At 40.9% G+C, this 16,464-nt stretch overlaps 1 protein-coding gene across 1 annotated transcript in view; it reads right to left on the bottom strand.

The window, feature by feature from the left end:
- The window catches only part of RNLS (renalase, FAD dependent amine oxidase), a 412,797-nt gene extending 411,599 nt beyond the window's left edge, over window positions 1–1,198 (bottom strand). Inside the window, exons 1-2 of the mRNA XM_058298840.2 lie at window positions 1,022–1,198; window positions 129–234 (exon numbers count right to left, since the gene is read on the bottom strand). Of these exons, the coding sequence (XP_058154823.1) occupies window positions 129–234; window positions 1,022–1,139 (224 nt within the window). The 5' untranslated portion in view covers window positions 1,140–1,198. The remainder of the gene's footprint in view (window positions 1–128; window positions 235–1,021) is intronic.
- Window positions 1,199–16,464: the final 15,266 nt, after the last annotated feature.

Below are 16,464 nucleotides of genomic sequence, written 5' to 3'. Positions count from 1 at the left end.
ACACCATCAACAATAATAATATCACAATAATTTCACTATATTACCAGACATAAAGTTTAACCTTAAGTATGATTTGCTTGTTTTACTTCACACATTAAGACTGATTCCACCGCTTTCAACTAACTTACCTTTGGTGTTTCTTGGCATAATGAGGAGTGCAGGTGATGTACTGAGCACCCAAGTCAGCTGTGCACTGTGGATTAAGAACACAGCTGGTCGTAGTCATTCTTCCCCCTTTAATCCACAGGAAAATATTTTAGTGCGTTAGAATGAGCCATTTACAATGAATGCAATTCACCTGAAGTTACCCCAAATAGATTACTTTACAAATGTATTAGAAAACTTTCTTTTAGGTTGATGGTTTTGTCATCTGACATAGTCATGAGATAGGTAACACAATTTGGTCAATGATTGTGAGGGTTTTTTTTAAGGGTCATGAATAATGCAGCAGTACCCAGCGCTGTGAATGGTGCGTATATTTAATAATTTGCATAAAAGGTGTAAGCGGCTAAAATGCAAGAAAATATTGGGTAAACTGTCAAAATGAATGAATCAATGAAAGCTCTCATGCAGAAAGATTTCTTGAGAATAACAGGATTCTCTAAACTGCCTCTTCGAGAATGCGTGGTCAATTGTGGGATCCTCATAACCTGGAGAACGCTGTAAAGGCACAGAAAGGGCCATGATAAAAAACACATTTATTAAAGACAGCGATCGGCCCAGGCTTTGCAAACTCTGGCGGAGCTGCCTCCCGAGTAGCTCAGGCCTTCACCCACAGCGCGGCCCCACCCCCAGCCCAGTCGGGGTCGCCGCCCCCACTTGCTTTCCTTCCTAGACTCCTCCGGGGAGGCGGAAATGTTCGGCACGTGACGAGGCAAGCGCTGCGCCTGTGCGGCTCCGGGGCGGCGCGGAGCTCCGAGACTCCGGCATTAGTTCGTACGCACACCTCGCGGAGACCGCGCTACTTATAGGGGCTGTGTCAGCTTCATTTTAGCCCCGTTTTGGCTTTTATAAGACCCACCTGCGTCCCCATCCTTGTCCCACACGGTGAGGTGCAGAGGACCGGACGCCTTTCTTCTCAGCTGGGTGGCGCACAAGCTTCCAGTCAGCCCGGCGCCCACGATCAGCACCCGCGCCATGGCCCAGGCCTTCTGCGTTGCCGCGAGTCGCGCTGGGGTCTCCGACGGATTTCTCGAGCACTCCCTCCGGCCAGCCTGCAGGGGGCAGAGAGGAGGCGGCCGGGACTGAGAGGCCGATCAGTCCTGAAGTCAGGATAAGCACATCCGGGACTGCGGGGAACTTGGGCTTGCCCTAGGTTTAAGGGCTGGAGGCTGCTTCCAAGAAGGCCGGAGTCAGATAAATTTTCTACTTCGCTTTTCCCGCCCTCTTCTTCCTCCCAAAAAGCCTGGAAATCTGGCAGGTTATGGTTTAAGAACCCAATTCGTCACTGCCGGTTGGTATTGACAAGGGAGAAGGACCAAATTACAAAGATAGAAGTCTGTGCCTTTGCTGTCCTAATATTGTAGGTTTAAAAGGAGGAAAGGAGAGGAAAAACATCAGTGATGCAAGGGCTAGCTTTCCTCTAGTGCTTTGATGGCCACACTTGACAGAATAGAAAAAGATTTTTAAATCAGGGAGAGATTTTTCTTCATAAGCAATCCCTGGGGCTTTGAGTAATTTACTTAACCTTCCTGAACCTTAATTTCTCCATCTATGAAATGCACAGACGGCACAATGAAGTATACCTTGTAAAATTATGGAGATTAAAGATATTTTATTCACCAAAAAAATTGTACATCACTCATCTTTTCAGTAACTATTAACCTTTCTATATGAGGGCACATTCCAAATGCTCTAAGGGATGTAAAGTCAAGGATTCGTGTCATTACCACTGTTTTGGTTTTTTTAAAACATTGTCTTGGTAGTTCTTAATGAAACAACAAGAAGAGTGAGAAGTCCCAGCCATTAACAAGGGAAAGAATTGTGTTGCACTGATTTGCAGATGAGCTATTACCTGGAAAACCATAGAAACTGAATAGTTATTAGAACTAATAAGAAAGTTACCAATGGTAGCCAATTATAACGGAAATATTTGAAAATCAGAAGCTTTACTGTACGTCCACATCATGAAGAAATTGCATGCATCAAGTTGGTGATGAATTAATATTACAAATGTCTAATAATCCCATGAAAAACTAAGAAAATACAGATGAGCATGTGTAAGACACTTCTAAGCATAAAAAGGTGGAACTAAACAAAAACATTGAATAACTTAATCACTTGCAACTTGTATGTTACATCATCCACAAAACAAATACAAATAGTGAATAGTTTTTGTAATGTGTGAAAACAAATGTTTAATATCCTTATTATATAATCTTGAAGACAAATAACAAAACCCAAAAGGAAAATATAAATAGAATTATTGAAATAAAAGCCATTAAACATATATGAATATTTAGCTTTTCTATATTCAAATACAAAGTAAAAAGACATGCCACTTTTCGTTTGTTGGGAATTACTTTCTAAAATACTCAATGCCTGCAGTTGGCAAGGATGCAGCAAAACAGGTACTTTGATATATTAGTGGTTGAAGTGTAATGGACATATTTTTCTGGAGTACAGTTTAATATCACAAGCCTTAAAACCATTTGTTCCCTTTAAATAGTAATTCCAGATCTAGAAATTTATCCTGGGGAAATAACATACAAATATACATTAAGATTTATGTATAAATATCTTTATCTCACTGTTACTAGAAACACTGAAATATGCAGTAAATAGAGGATTGATTAGTCCAGACAGCTATATAAAGCCGCTAAAAAAACCAGTTTTAAATATATGAGGATGTTTGGGGAAACTACTCATACTGAAAAACACAAGCTACAAAATTACTGTATAGTCCCAGAATTTCATAAACGCAAGCAAATACATGTGTGTGACAGGAAATAAATTATATTTTTCTATTTTCTATTTTATAAAAACTGTATATTTATAACCATTTATTTATGCAGTTTGTTATAAACAAAAGTAAAGTTAATGTGGAAGACTGTGAGCGACCAGGGCCTGAGCTTCCCCCTCCTTAAATGAAACACAGCTTGCAGCACATGGCTGCCTGGATAACCTAGACAGGAGTTAAAAAGTAACAAGCCTCCCTGGAGGGAAAAGAATGTACAGATGGTACAGTCAAGTCTAATCTCCTCAAGGCTGTGGATTCCTTTCCTTTGATAACAGCACCAGACTCCCCCACTTGTGTGTTTCATATGACTCTAGCAGAAACTGTTCTCTATCCTAGGGAATGTCTTTGTCCTGAGACCCATTATATTGCCCCTCCTTTTCTTGTCTCTTTATGGAGCGCTGCCTGAGAAGACCCTCTCCTGTTCTTAAGTCCCAATAAAACTCATGTCTGTCAGTACCTGGTTCATTCTTTGATCTCGTGGATGCTCTAACTTGTGCCCTTCCGGTGTGGAGTTGGAACAACTGGTGAGCCAGCCAGGAGACTAAAGAACCACTGGCAGTGGTGGACATAAGCTCTGGGGAGGGAGAATCCACGGGGAAAATCTGTTTTGGCCTATAATGTCCATTTGGGGAGGGAAGGCTGACCTTCTGGATGAGTGGGGACTGCAGAGAGAATATGGGGATATCCTGAAGACTCAAGCAGGTGTACTGTCTGTGCCACAACAGGTAGCAGAGCAGCTGCACTTAAATAAGAGAAAGGGGGACCACCAACTAGTGGCGGCCATAGTATGGCCCTTGTTAGGAGCCTTGCAGGCAACTACCAGAACAAGTTGAAAAAGCCTCTGCATGCTGTTTAGAGGAGGAATTATAGCTAGAATGAGATATGCACCTGGAGCTGAAAGATTCTTTAACTGATCACCTGCACCAAATTAATCAATTAGAAGTCCTAGAGTGTAAATATGATTATGCTAGGGCCACAGACTGCCTCAGGTCCAGGTACAGAAGATATTATTCCCCCCCTGGGTGGGACCCTAAGGCATGGGATCCTATGGACTTCTCTACTGATGAGGAAAAGGAGGAGGAATGGGATGTGGAAGGAGATGAGGAGTCCCCAAGGGTGCACCCTTTAATATAACAGAAGTGGATGGCATTACAAGATCAGTCCCTTGGGGCCCAGCAACTCCAACCCCCTGAGCAGAAGTTACATGTAACTATGAGGGACTATACCACTGCCAAACTGGGTGATTTAGGGCAAAGGTACAGGCAGAAATCTAAAGTGTCCCCTGCCTAACTGGCTTCTAAGATTATGGGACACTAGAGCAGAAGGAGAACTATCAGTGGTGGAAATAAGTAAATCGGCATCCATTGCCACTCACCTCTCTTTAGCATTTATATACCATCTCTAGCAAAGCAAGAATAGCATCACTATTAGTATGATTACTTGTTAGTATGATTACAGGCAAAGCTTCCTGGCCTAATGAAGGAGATATACCCCATGCCACTCCCTATTGGCAATCTATGAAAGAGTTACAGGATGTTTTGTGGGAGTTGGGGATGAAGCATGCTATTTATGCTGCCAACTTTGTGGGGGTTGATTCCAATGCTTTTATAGCAGGGATGAAAGAGACTGTGCTATATGTCATTCCCAACCATTGTTATGAACCTCTGGTATCAATCCTGAGCTCCCTAGTGGGCTGCCCTTGTCACAAGCTGCACAGGCTATAGCAGATCTAGGGGAATCAGAAAGGCTGCAGAGAAAGGGGGCTGAGGTTCAGACAGCAGGAAAGGCATCCTGAGGATATGATGGTCCTAATGTGGGTAGATCTTATTGCTGAGTGCACTAATCTAGAAACAGTCAATGGACAATCCAATGTCATTTTGGTGAAACTTTGGAGCAAACTCCCTAAGGACAAAAGATTTACAAAGCCATCCTCTCAGAATACTGGGGGAGAAGTGAAAGCAGGAAAAAGACTGCCATCCCACCCCCAGGAGCCTTCTGCTCCCCTAGCAGAAGCCTGGCAAGCACCTTCCCCCTACCATAGGGGAGGGGTCATGATCCCTGGATAAGAAGAATTGCCCAGGACGGGGTATCAGGGGCCACATGTAGAGTTAACTATTCATTGGCCTCCTACTAATCAGCAAAGGGTGTTAGCCTTAGTAGGCAGGGTTGCTGAATGTACTTTAATTCATGGCAAAGTTGCATGACTCCATAGGCCAGGACTGGCTATAGGTGGCTATCAGGGAAAAACAATTTATGCTAAGCAACAAAATGTGATTTTACAAATTGGACAGTTACCTCCCCAAATGTACATGGTGTATATTTCTCCTATTCCAGAATTTATCTTAGGAATTGACATTCTCCAAAATGCCATATTACAGACTATCATAGGAGAAGTCCACTTCCAATGCAGAGTAGTAAAGGCAGTGCTAAAAGGACAAGCTAAGTGGTCCCCAATGAGGGTGCCCTCACCCCAAAGGATGGTGGTAACCAAACAGCACAAACTTCTGCGAGGGCACCAGGAAATTACTTCTACAATTAAGGAATTAGAAGGGATGATATGACGGTTTGATATTATTGTTTATGAAGTCCAAAAATAGATACTGGATTATGCTTGTAAATTGGTCTGTTCTTCTGGGTGTATTAGATTGTACTGGAATCAGAGGTTTCATTCATACTTGATTAAATTATGATTAAGGCTTTGATTGGGCCATGTCAGTAGGCTGTAGAGTCCTCACCCCCTTGGTGGTCAGGGACTCACAGAGAAAAACTATACAGCTCAAGAGGCAGGTTAGAGTTTTTATGCTGGAGCCCCGGGAAGTAAATGCACAGAGAAGGCAGGTAAGTAAGGAAAGAGACAAGGCTCCATTAGACATGGCAGAGGCCCCAGAAAGACAGACAAGCCATTTTCCTGATAGTTTACAGCTGGTCTTGTGAAGAGACAAGAGCGGCTAAGCCCAGAGAGAAATGAGCCCTGGGAGAGAGATGACTTATTCCAGCCTACAGCTGATATTGGAAGAAGCTAGGACCACAAAGCCTTGAAACAAAGAGGAGGCCTGGACCCTTGCAGACATCAGCAGACTTCTTGCTCCAATACATGGCAACAGACTTTGGTGAGGGAAGTAACTTAAAATTTATGGCCTGGTAACTGTACGTTTCTACCCCAAACAAATACCCTTTATGAAAGTCAACAGATTTCTGGGATTTTGCATCGGCACCCCTTTGGATGACTAATAGAATTTGGTGCCAAGAGTGGGGTCATGCTTCTATAATTACCAAAATGCTGATACAGTTTTATAAATGGTTAAGAAATATTTTTTGGAGGAACTGTGAAATGATTGATGGAAAAAGCCTAAATTGCTCTGAAGAGACTGTTGATAGGAACATGGGTGCTGAAGAGACTTTTTATGAGGACTTAGAAGTAAAAGATGACACTATTATTGAAAACTGGAGGAAAGGCAATCTGTGTTTTAAAGTTGCAGAGAACTTAGTAAGATTAATTCCTGGTATTTAATGGAAAACAATATTTAAAAATGGTAAACCTGGGCATTTAGCTGAAGGACTTTCCAAAGTAAACATAGAGAAGGCAGCTTGGCGTCTCCTTGCATCTTATAGCAAAATGCTAGATGAGTGAGGTAAGCTGAGGACGGAATTGTTGGGCACAAAGAAACCAGAAACCAATTCCAGAAATACCAAGCCTCTGGAAATCAAGTCCCCAGACAACAGTGCCCCATTTGCAGACTTAACTAAACTTGGAATCTGTAAATCAAGATTGAAGATGTAGTTATTTAGGAAAGACTTGTGGAAAATCTTATTGTCTAATGGCTTGGACCCTGTTTCCTGCAAGCTAACCCAACAAACTCTTCATATAGAGAGCTATATGAACAAAATTACTGCATGCCTGGAATAAAAGGGACATGGACGGGAGAGATTGAAGGGGCAACAACTTTAAGAGGAAAACCATGGAAGCTGAGATCTGGAATTAAGACATCTCCTTGGGCCAAGAGAAGAGCCGCACCCACATGTACAGATTGTGTGACTTTGCCTCAGCAGCTGAAGAGGGTGGATGCTCCCAACCATTGTTCAGGGAGAGTTTGGGGCTGCAGGGTACAGAGAGGGTGAAGCACATTCCCCAAGGATTAGGGAGGTTAAAGTCCCCACCCCATAGGTCTGAGAGAAGTGGGCCTGTCCCCCATGGATTAGGGAAGGCCAGGTCACAACTCATTGCTCAAAGAGGGTTGGGTCTTATGTCAAAGGTTAGGGAGAATGTTGTCTTCACTTAACTGTATGAGGGGGGTTAAGACTCTAACTCAGAGATTAGGTGAAGTGTGGCATTCACCCGAATGCTCTTGGAGGATGAGGTCTGGAGCACAGTCACCACTTAGATGGTTATGAGGGTGGAACCAAGAAAATGGCTGTTGTGCAAGCCTTTGGAAAGGGTGGGTCCTCATGGGACCCTAGGGAGAAGAAAACATCATCTTAAGAATGATTCTCAGACTTTGAACTCTAACGAAGTATGCCTTGCAGGTTTACTGAAATGTAGAGGACCCATGACTCATTTCCCTCCCAATTTCTCCTTATTGCAAAGATTTTATCCTTTGTCCATCCATGTATTGGAAGCAGATAAATGACTTTATACATTTCAGAGTTCTACAACCAGACAAGACTTTTCCCCAAGACAAACTGTATTTCCATAAACTGATTGTGATGTGATTTTGTACTTAGTGTTGTTACTGATTATGGGTTTGGGTTTTTTTTTTAAATATTGTAATGTCTTTTTGGAATTCAGAGGGTGGGCTTGTGGGAGTTTGATATTATTTATTAATTCAGAAAGAGAGATTTTCTGTTTCTCTGGGTGTGATACCATCAACATAGGATGCTACATGGGGGGTGGATTGTGAGAGCCCAGGGACTGGGCCTCCCCTCCCCTCCCACAGCCTGAAACACATAACCTGGATATGAATTTAAAAGTAACAAGCCTAGGGAAGTGGATATGGCTCAATGACTAGAGCTCCTGCCTACCATATAGGAGGTCCAGGGTTCAATATGCAGGGCCCCCTGGCTCATGTGGCGTGTGGCCCACATGAAGTGCTGCCACATGCAAGGAGTGTTGCCCTGCACAGGGTTGCTCCCACACAAGGAGTGGCCCTCCATGCAAGGAGTGCAGCCCCATGCAGGAGGGCAGACCGCCCAGGAGTGGTGCCACCCACATGGAAAGTTGACACAGCAAGATGATGCAACAAAAAAGAGACACAGAGAAGAGACAATATGAAACACAGTGAACTAGGGAGCTGAGGTAAAGAAAGAGAATGATCACCTCTCTCCCACTCCGGAAGGTCCCAGGATGGGTTCCCGGAGCCACCTAAAATATGTATATATATTCTCTAATGAGAATACAACAGACACAGAAGAACACACAGTGAATGGATGCAGAGAGCTGTCAATGGGGGGAGAAGAAGAGGAAATAAAAAATATATATATTAAAAGCAAAAGCAAAAACAAAAACAAAAAACTAATTAAAAAAATAATAACAAGCCTCCCCAGAGGGGAAAAATGTAGAAGATATGGTAAACTTTAATCTTCTCAAAGCAATATAATCCCTTCCTTCAATAACAGTGCCAGACCCCCCATTTGTGTGCTTCATGTAACTCTAGCAGAAACTCTTTTCTCATAACCTATGGAATGCCTTTTTTCTTTTTTTTAAAGTTTTATTTCTCTGCCCTGCCCTCTATGTCCATTCACTGTGCATTCTTCTGTATCTGCATGTCTTCTCTTTAGGCAGCACTGGGATCTGATCCTGGGACCTTCCAGAGTTGGAGAGAGGTGCTCAATCTCTTGTACCACTGCAACTCCCTGGTCTGCTGCATCTCTTATTTTCTCTCCTCTGTGTCTCTTTTTGTTGCATCATCTTGCTGTGCCAGATCTCTACTCAGGCCAGCTTCCTGCATGGGCCAGCACTCCTGCAAGGGGCAGCACTCCTGGAACAGGTCAGCACTCTGCTCAGGCCAGCTCTCTGTGTGGGCCAGCTTGCCTTCACCAGGAGGGAGGCCCTGGGAATTGAAACTTGGACCTCTCATATGGTAGATGGGAGCCCAATCACTTGAGCCACATCTGCTTCCCCTGAGACCCTTTATAGTGTATCTTCTTTTCTCACTTCTTTGGGCAGTATTGCCTTCATTCTTTGAACTACTGCCATTGGAGACCCTCTCCTGTTCTTAATTCCCAATAAAACTCATGTCTGATTCAGTACCTGGTGCATTTTTTGGTCTCATGTCTTCCCTAACTCATACCCTTCAGGAGTTAAATTGGAAAAAAGACATAATAAGCTATAAGTTCCTGCCCCAAAGTTGCTTATGGTCTAGCTTAAGAGATTTTTCTGAAATTAAAGCTTAAATAATGTGTTTCATGACAATTGAATGACATAAAATCTCAGAATTGTCTAGCAGGAAAAGACATTTGAGGTAATCTATTTTAACAGCTCTCTCTCATTCATTTCCAACACAGTTTTACCCATGTAAATATAGACACAAGTTAAGTAAAGTTTGCCCAAGGCTATACAGCATGTCGATGATGAGGCCAGGACAGTTCTTCACAGTCTTCTGAGTCCTTTCCTATCCTTTTTCTTTATCTCCTGCTTCCTTATTTCTGTTTATAGTCTGATCATTTTTTTTTTTTTAAGATTTATTTATTTATTTAATTCCCCACCCTCTCCCGGTTGTCTGTTCTCTGTGTCTATTTGCTGCGTCTTGTTTCTTTGTCCGCTTCTGTTGTCGTCAGTGGCACGGGAAGTATGGGTGGCGCCATTCCTGGGCAGGCTGCACTTTCTTTCATGCTGGGCGGCTCTCTTTACGGGGCACATTCCTTGCATGTGGGGATCCCCTACACGGGGGACACCCCTCCGTGGCAGGGCACTCCTTGCGCACATCAGCACTGCGCATGGGCCAGCTCCACACGGGTCAAGGAGGCCCGGGCTTTGAACCACAGACCCCCCATGTGGTAGATGGACACCCTAATCACTGGGCCAAGTCCGTTTCCCTGATCATCTTCTTGAACACTGGCTTGAAAACTCAAAATCACCCTCCACAACTTCTCTATTCTCACGTTTCATATCTATCAGCCCATAAGTCTTTTTGACTTCTTCTCCAGTATCTATTAAATCCAATCCCATCAAACTATACCCTAGTAAAGTTGTCCAAATTATATTTCTACTGGAATTACACTTCCACTGCACTTTGGTTAACTGTGGACATTTAGCATTTTGAAAAGTCATTTTCAAATGAAAATGTTTCTTGAGTTTAAGCAATTGTTAGTTCTTGCCTGATTATTACAAAAGCTTTCTATTTGGTATAATGTCCCTGTTCCTAGTCTCTGTTCTGTACCCAGTTTCCAGAGTAAACTTCCTAAAGCATACTTCTAGTATTTCACTACCACCCAAAACCTTTCAGTAGTTTTCAACTTCATACAGAATTAAGTCCAACTACACTGATGTGGCATAGAATGTATTCAGAGATACTTCCCCAATCCATGTTTATATTTTATCTTGATAACTTTCATATGTTCTGTGCTATAACTAAAATGAATTACTTTCTGTTCTTTGAACACATCCTGAAACTTTTCACTTCTGTGTGGAAATGCAAAATTTTTGCTCATGCTGTTCTCTGAGGATAGAGCATGCTTTTTCCACTTGTTTCCAGTAGTTGGAAATTTGTACCAACCCTTCTTTTTTTTCCTCCTTATTATGATGAAAAATATGCAATTTCAATCCACTTATCCAGAATGTGGGATTGTTATAATCATTGAACAGAGGTAGGCATAGTGGCCTATGTTTCTCATTACCATAGTTTTAGTCTTAGGAGTGGTATATTTGTCCTACTAGTCCATCCACAGGGGCTCTACCTTGACCCAGGGTTATGCTTATAGGATAGTGGATCAGCGGTTGGCTACTGGCTCTACTGAATCTTTCTGGGAGGGGAAGAAATCATTTGATGACTTAGAGAAAGGTAGAATTGCAAAATAGCTGGCGCAACTCTTTGATCTCATGTTTACTCTTCCTTATCACTTTGATTTTTTTTTTTTTTTACTTCTATCCTATTCCTAATTTTGAATGGCTGGTTCCTTCTGATCATTCCAGTCCTGCTTAAAAGTCACTTAAAAAGAGACTTTCTCTAATTATTTGACATAACTAGCTACCTAGTAACTCCTTGTGCCATCAAGCTATATTATATTTTTCATATCATTTACCACTTTTAGAAGTTGCATTTAATTAATTATTTATTATCTGTCTTCTACTAGAATATAAGCATGAAGAGGGCAGAAAGGTTGTCATTCAGTACTGTATTCTTGGTAACTAGAATCAAAGTTAGAATTCTTAGAGATGATGAAGTTTCACATACTTTTTTTCTACAAGGAACATAAAAAGCCTTCTGAAAAAATATTTAAAACAAAATAGGCTTGCTGGAATAGGCTGAACGGTAATTCAGTTGAGTGATTTCATTATTTCCTTTCCCAGATTTTTTATGGTGTAACATGACTGTAATAATCTAAAATATCATGTCTGTTAACACCAAGATATCTACTAGTGTGCTGCACAGCTGTCTCTCCCCACTTAACTGTGTAATTTATAACTTTAATAACCACCCATGGTATACCTAACAGTTTGTTAGTGGCATAGAACCAAGATGAATAGCCTTGCATTAAATGATACAGTCAGGATTTTGAAAGGTTCAACAGGCTTTCAGTGAAACAAATTTAAGCAAAAGAAAATTGTACAGGGATATTTCAGAGCCTTACCCTTGTGTCTAGAAAACAATTTTAAAGAATCAGGGAAAGAGGACTTAATTTGAATTGACCTAAGCTCTTTTTTTTTTTTTTTTTTAATTTTTTCTTCTTTATTTTCTTTTAAATGTTACACTCAAAAAATATGAAGTCCCCATATACCCCCCAAGCTCTTTATGAATTAGCAATATAGTGGAGCTGCCAAAAAAAAAGTAAATATGAACCTAAGTTCTGACAAATTAATTGTAGTAGGCAGAACAAGAGAAGTGATAGCCCCCACACTACTTGGATTGGCAGACCACATCTAGAAAATTATGTTCAAATAAAAAAGTCCCACATTTTGATCATTCAGAAATTAATGCAATTCCAAAGAAAAGTAAACAGAATGGTGAGCAGATTTGAAATTATCTTACTTTAGCAGGTAAAGAAGAGATTTTTAGATTAGAGAAGACTTGGGAGGAACATGAAAGCTCTCTTCCTATATGTAAAAGACCTATAGGGATAAAAAGAATTGAGAATTTTCAGTACACCAAAATCAACTGATGAAATTTACAAGAAAGAAGATATTGGCTCAAAAGTTTTGAATGGAGACATCTGAAAATGAAGTGAGTTTCTTCAGGAAGTAGCTTTCCATTTGGGGAGCATTCAAGGAAATGAAGGATAAACACCAGGGTCTATGCAAGTAAATAAAGAGTTTCTAAATAGTACCCATACATAAAGAATTTTAAGTGAATTGATTTCAAGATCTTCAGCTGCCAGAGGCACTTTTCACTCATAAAACTTTAACAGCCTTTATGGCTAAGAAGGTTCTTCTTTCTCACCTGCTCTTTCACAATTGCCCTCCAACAACTTTACAGAAGAAAGACAAAGAAAAAAAAAAAGTAAAAGAAAAAAATGAAGAAAGGCATTCCTGTCACTTATCTCTAAGAAACTTCTGATCTGCCAAACAAGGGACAATTCTCAACTCTGGAGCTGGTATTCATTAAGTGAATGATTCCAATGACAGAATTTTGAATCTTTCTGCAATTTAGTCAAGTTTTCAGTTCTTTGCTTTTAGCAAAATATAAAGGGAACCTAATAGAGTTGTCAGTTGAAAAACAATGAAAATGATTTTCAATTATGGATCAAAATATTTTTGACATGCAATTCAAAGAATTCACAGAATTGGAGTGACATTGTTTTAACATACATCCTTCTGTTCCATTCCTATCTACTTATGTGAACAAGGTATCACATAAGTGATACTTAAGGAAGAATTAATTTGATGCTGATCACAATCTCATTCTAGCAGTGAGTAATATTCATTCATTGAGATGCATTTTCATATTTAATAATTATTTCTCAAAATTCACAATACATGTTGTCATATATTTTATGGCTCCTTGACACGTGGAAAAGTACATGGCAGTATCTCCTTTCTCTTCCTGTCTCTCACTTCTCTTCCATGTTCTGTTGATTTCATCTTTTGGCTGCTCTGTCTGTGGCTTTCTCTCTCTCTCTGACTGAATTTCATTCTCTTATAAAAGAATTCCAGTAATAGGATGAAGACCCATCCTGATAGAGGTGGTGATGTAGGCTATGGGTGGGAGGCTCTTTGTCTCTTCAGAGATTTAACCTAAGCTCTCTGACTTGTGGGTGTGATGGTAAAAGGCTGCAGTCCTGCCCTTGGTAACAATGGCAAGGACTCCAGTCCCTGGAAACAGTTTAACAATGCAAGGTCTATAAACTTTAAGTATTTAGGGGAAATGCAAACAAAATATGCTAAAAAGCTTATCTAGAATGTTTGAAGTCCATGCTAAAACTTACCTAAGATGTGAAAGATATATGCTAATTGAAGCCTATTGAGAACTGAAACAAAAGGACCATTTGGCCTTTCCTCTCTGTATAAAAAGGGATTCAAACTCTTATTCCGGGGCTCAGGATTGAAACAGAAAGCTCCCGAGTCCAGCCGGCCGTCAATAAACCATTTTTCCTTCTCAAAATCATCCCTGAGTCCTGGCCTCTCTATACGCAAATAATTGAATCTCTCAAATTCTACAACAGTGGGACACACCTTAACTGAAGTAACCTTATGAAAAGATCCTACTTACAAAAAAAAAATCCTACTTACAATAGGTTTACACCACAGGAATGGATTTGATTTAAGAACATGTTTTTTCTGTGGTACATACAGCTTTAAACCACTGTTGTAGCAGTTGAGAGAGGTTCAATTATTTGCGTATAGAGAGGCCAGCACTCAGGAATGATTTTGAGAAGGAAAAATGGTTTATTGACAGTCAGCCTGACTTGGGAGCTTTCTGTTGCAAACCCAAGCCCCGAACAAGATTTTCAAGTTCCTTTTATACAAGGTAGGGAGTCAAATGGTGCTTTTATCAAAGAAGACTATTTTCTTTGTTAGTTAAGTCTTTGCCTGAGTACCAGGTAGGTTTTGAATTAACATTTCACCCACACCTCAGGTGTGCTTGAATTAGCATCTTCCGTCTGGATGCAATCTTGAATACACATTCAGTCTTACATCCTTTCTGAACTTTCAAAGCCCATATCACGGTTACTGGATTTCTAGAGACTAGGCACATTTGACTATAGAATTAGATGATTTTGAATTTATGCACAGGCTATATTATATTTCCCATTCGAGGCCAAGTCCAAGTTCCCTTAAGTTTTGGCATCCACCACCATGAGTTTCCCTAGACTGACTGGTATGTATATAGTTTGCCTTGCTAAATTGCCTCCTGGACTGAAGTCGTTGCCATGGTCACCAAGAGCAGGACTGCAGCCTCTTAGCTTTTCACACCCACAAGTCAGGACAGACAGTTTAGGTTAAGGTTATCTCTGAAGAGACAAAGAGCCTCCCACCCATAGCCCACATCACCACCATAATATCCTTAATGTTTTTCTGTGTATGTGCACTATTAATTATATAGAAAGGGATGTTGAGATTAAGTTTATCTGTGGATTTGTCAATTTTTCCTTTCTGATGTATCAGTGCCTTATACATCTTAAGACTCTATTGTGAGGTGCATATACATTTAGGATTGCTATGTCCTCTTGGAGAAATGTTCCCTGTAGTATTGTGTAATGTCCATCTTTATCCACAATAATACTCCTATTCTGAGTCTATATTGTTTTAGATTAACACAGTTCAGGTTTCTTTCAAGAAGAGTTCATGTGGTATATCTTGCTCTATCCTTTTATTTTTTAACCTATCTATGTAGCTATATTTATGATGTGTTTCTTGTAGACAAATTATAGTTAGGTCTTGGGTTTTTTTTAAAAAGATTTATTTATTTTCCCCCTCCCCCTCCTCCTCCCCCTCCCCCCACCCTGCTGTTTTTGTTCTCAGTGTCCATTCGCTGTGTGATCTTCTGTATCTGTTTCTCTTTTTGTCTTCTCTTCTAACTTCTTCTCCTCTAGGATTCACCGGGACTCAATCCTAGGGATCTCTGATGTGGAGAGAGGTTCCCTGTCAACTGCACCCTTAGTTCCTGGTTTCTGCTGTGCTATACCTTAACTCTCCCTTTCATCTCTCTTCTATTGCATCTAGTCATCTTGCTGCATGACTCACTTGCACAGGCACTGGCTTGCCATGTAGGCACTTGTGCAGGCACTTGGCTCACTGCGTGGGCACTTGGCTCACTGTGCAGGCTTTTGGCTCACCATGCAGATACTCACATAGACACTTGGCTCACCACGCAGGCACTCAGCTCGCCATGTGGGCACTGGCTCACCACACAGGAATGCTTTCTCTTCTTCTTTTTCACCAGGAGGCCTCAGGGATCAAACCCAGTTCCTCCCATATGGTAGGTGGAAGCCCTATCACTTTAGCCACATGTTTTTAATCCAAGTTTTAGCTATGAAAAAGAAAGCTGTTATGACAATCTCTGTCTTTAAACCAGTGTACTTAGCCCATTCACATATAAAGTGATTATTGGTTTTATAGATTAAAATTTTCCATGTTGCCAGCATGTTCTTTATGTTTTTGTTCCCTTTTAAAAAATGTCTTTCTGATTTCTTTGGGTTTAATTGGGCATTTAAAAAATTATTTCATTTTATCTCCTTTATTGGCTTATAATTTATACTTTTTTTACAAAACTTCTTTTGGTGTTTTCAATAGAGTTTACAATATACATTTTTAAATAAACTGAGTTCACTTTGGAACAATATTCAACCTTCTATCACATGGTTCAGGAAAAAAAAAAAGGAGCACTTGCTCATGTTTTCCATAGGGAGAAACCTTCAAACCTAACAATACTTTTAAGACTACTGTTCCTGTATCTGAGCTGCTTTAAAACATTCATAGACCGTATATTGACTATTCTTTACTAGTATTACAATAACTGCCAGGCGGACAAACAGAAATCTATTTCAGGCTTTTAAGGAAGCTGGAATCAAATCTTAATAATTTTAAGTTTTTGTAATTTTTTAAAAGAGATTTCATTCTTTTTTATTTTTATTTCTCTCGCCTTCCCGCCCCCGCCCCCACAGTTGTCTGCTCTCCGTGTCCATTCACTGTGCACTCCCCTGTGACTGATTTCATCCTTATCAGCAGCATCAGGAATCCATGTCTCTCCCTGTTGTGCCATCTCGCTGCGTCAGCTCTCTCCACGCGTGGCGCCTCTTCTGGGCAGGCTGCACCCTCCCTCATGCTGGGCAGCTCCCCTATGCAGAGGACACCCCTGCATGGCAGGGAACTCCCTGTGTGCATCAGCACTGTGCATGGGCCAGCTCCACGC

Source organism: Dasypus novemcinctus, chromosome 6, assembly GCF_030445035.2.
Source record: "Dasypus novemcinctus isolate mDasNov1 chromosome 6, mDasNov1.1.hap2, whole genome shotgun sequence".
Taxonomy (NCBI): domain Eukaryota; kingdom Metazoa; phylum Chordata; class Mammalia; order Cingulata; family Dasypodidae; genus Dasypus; species Dasypus novemcinctus.
Note: the sequence above shows the minus strand (reverse complement) of the source record. Positions and strands in the feature narration are given on the sequence as shown.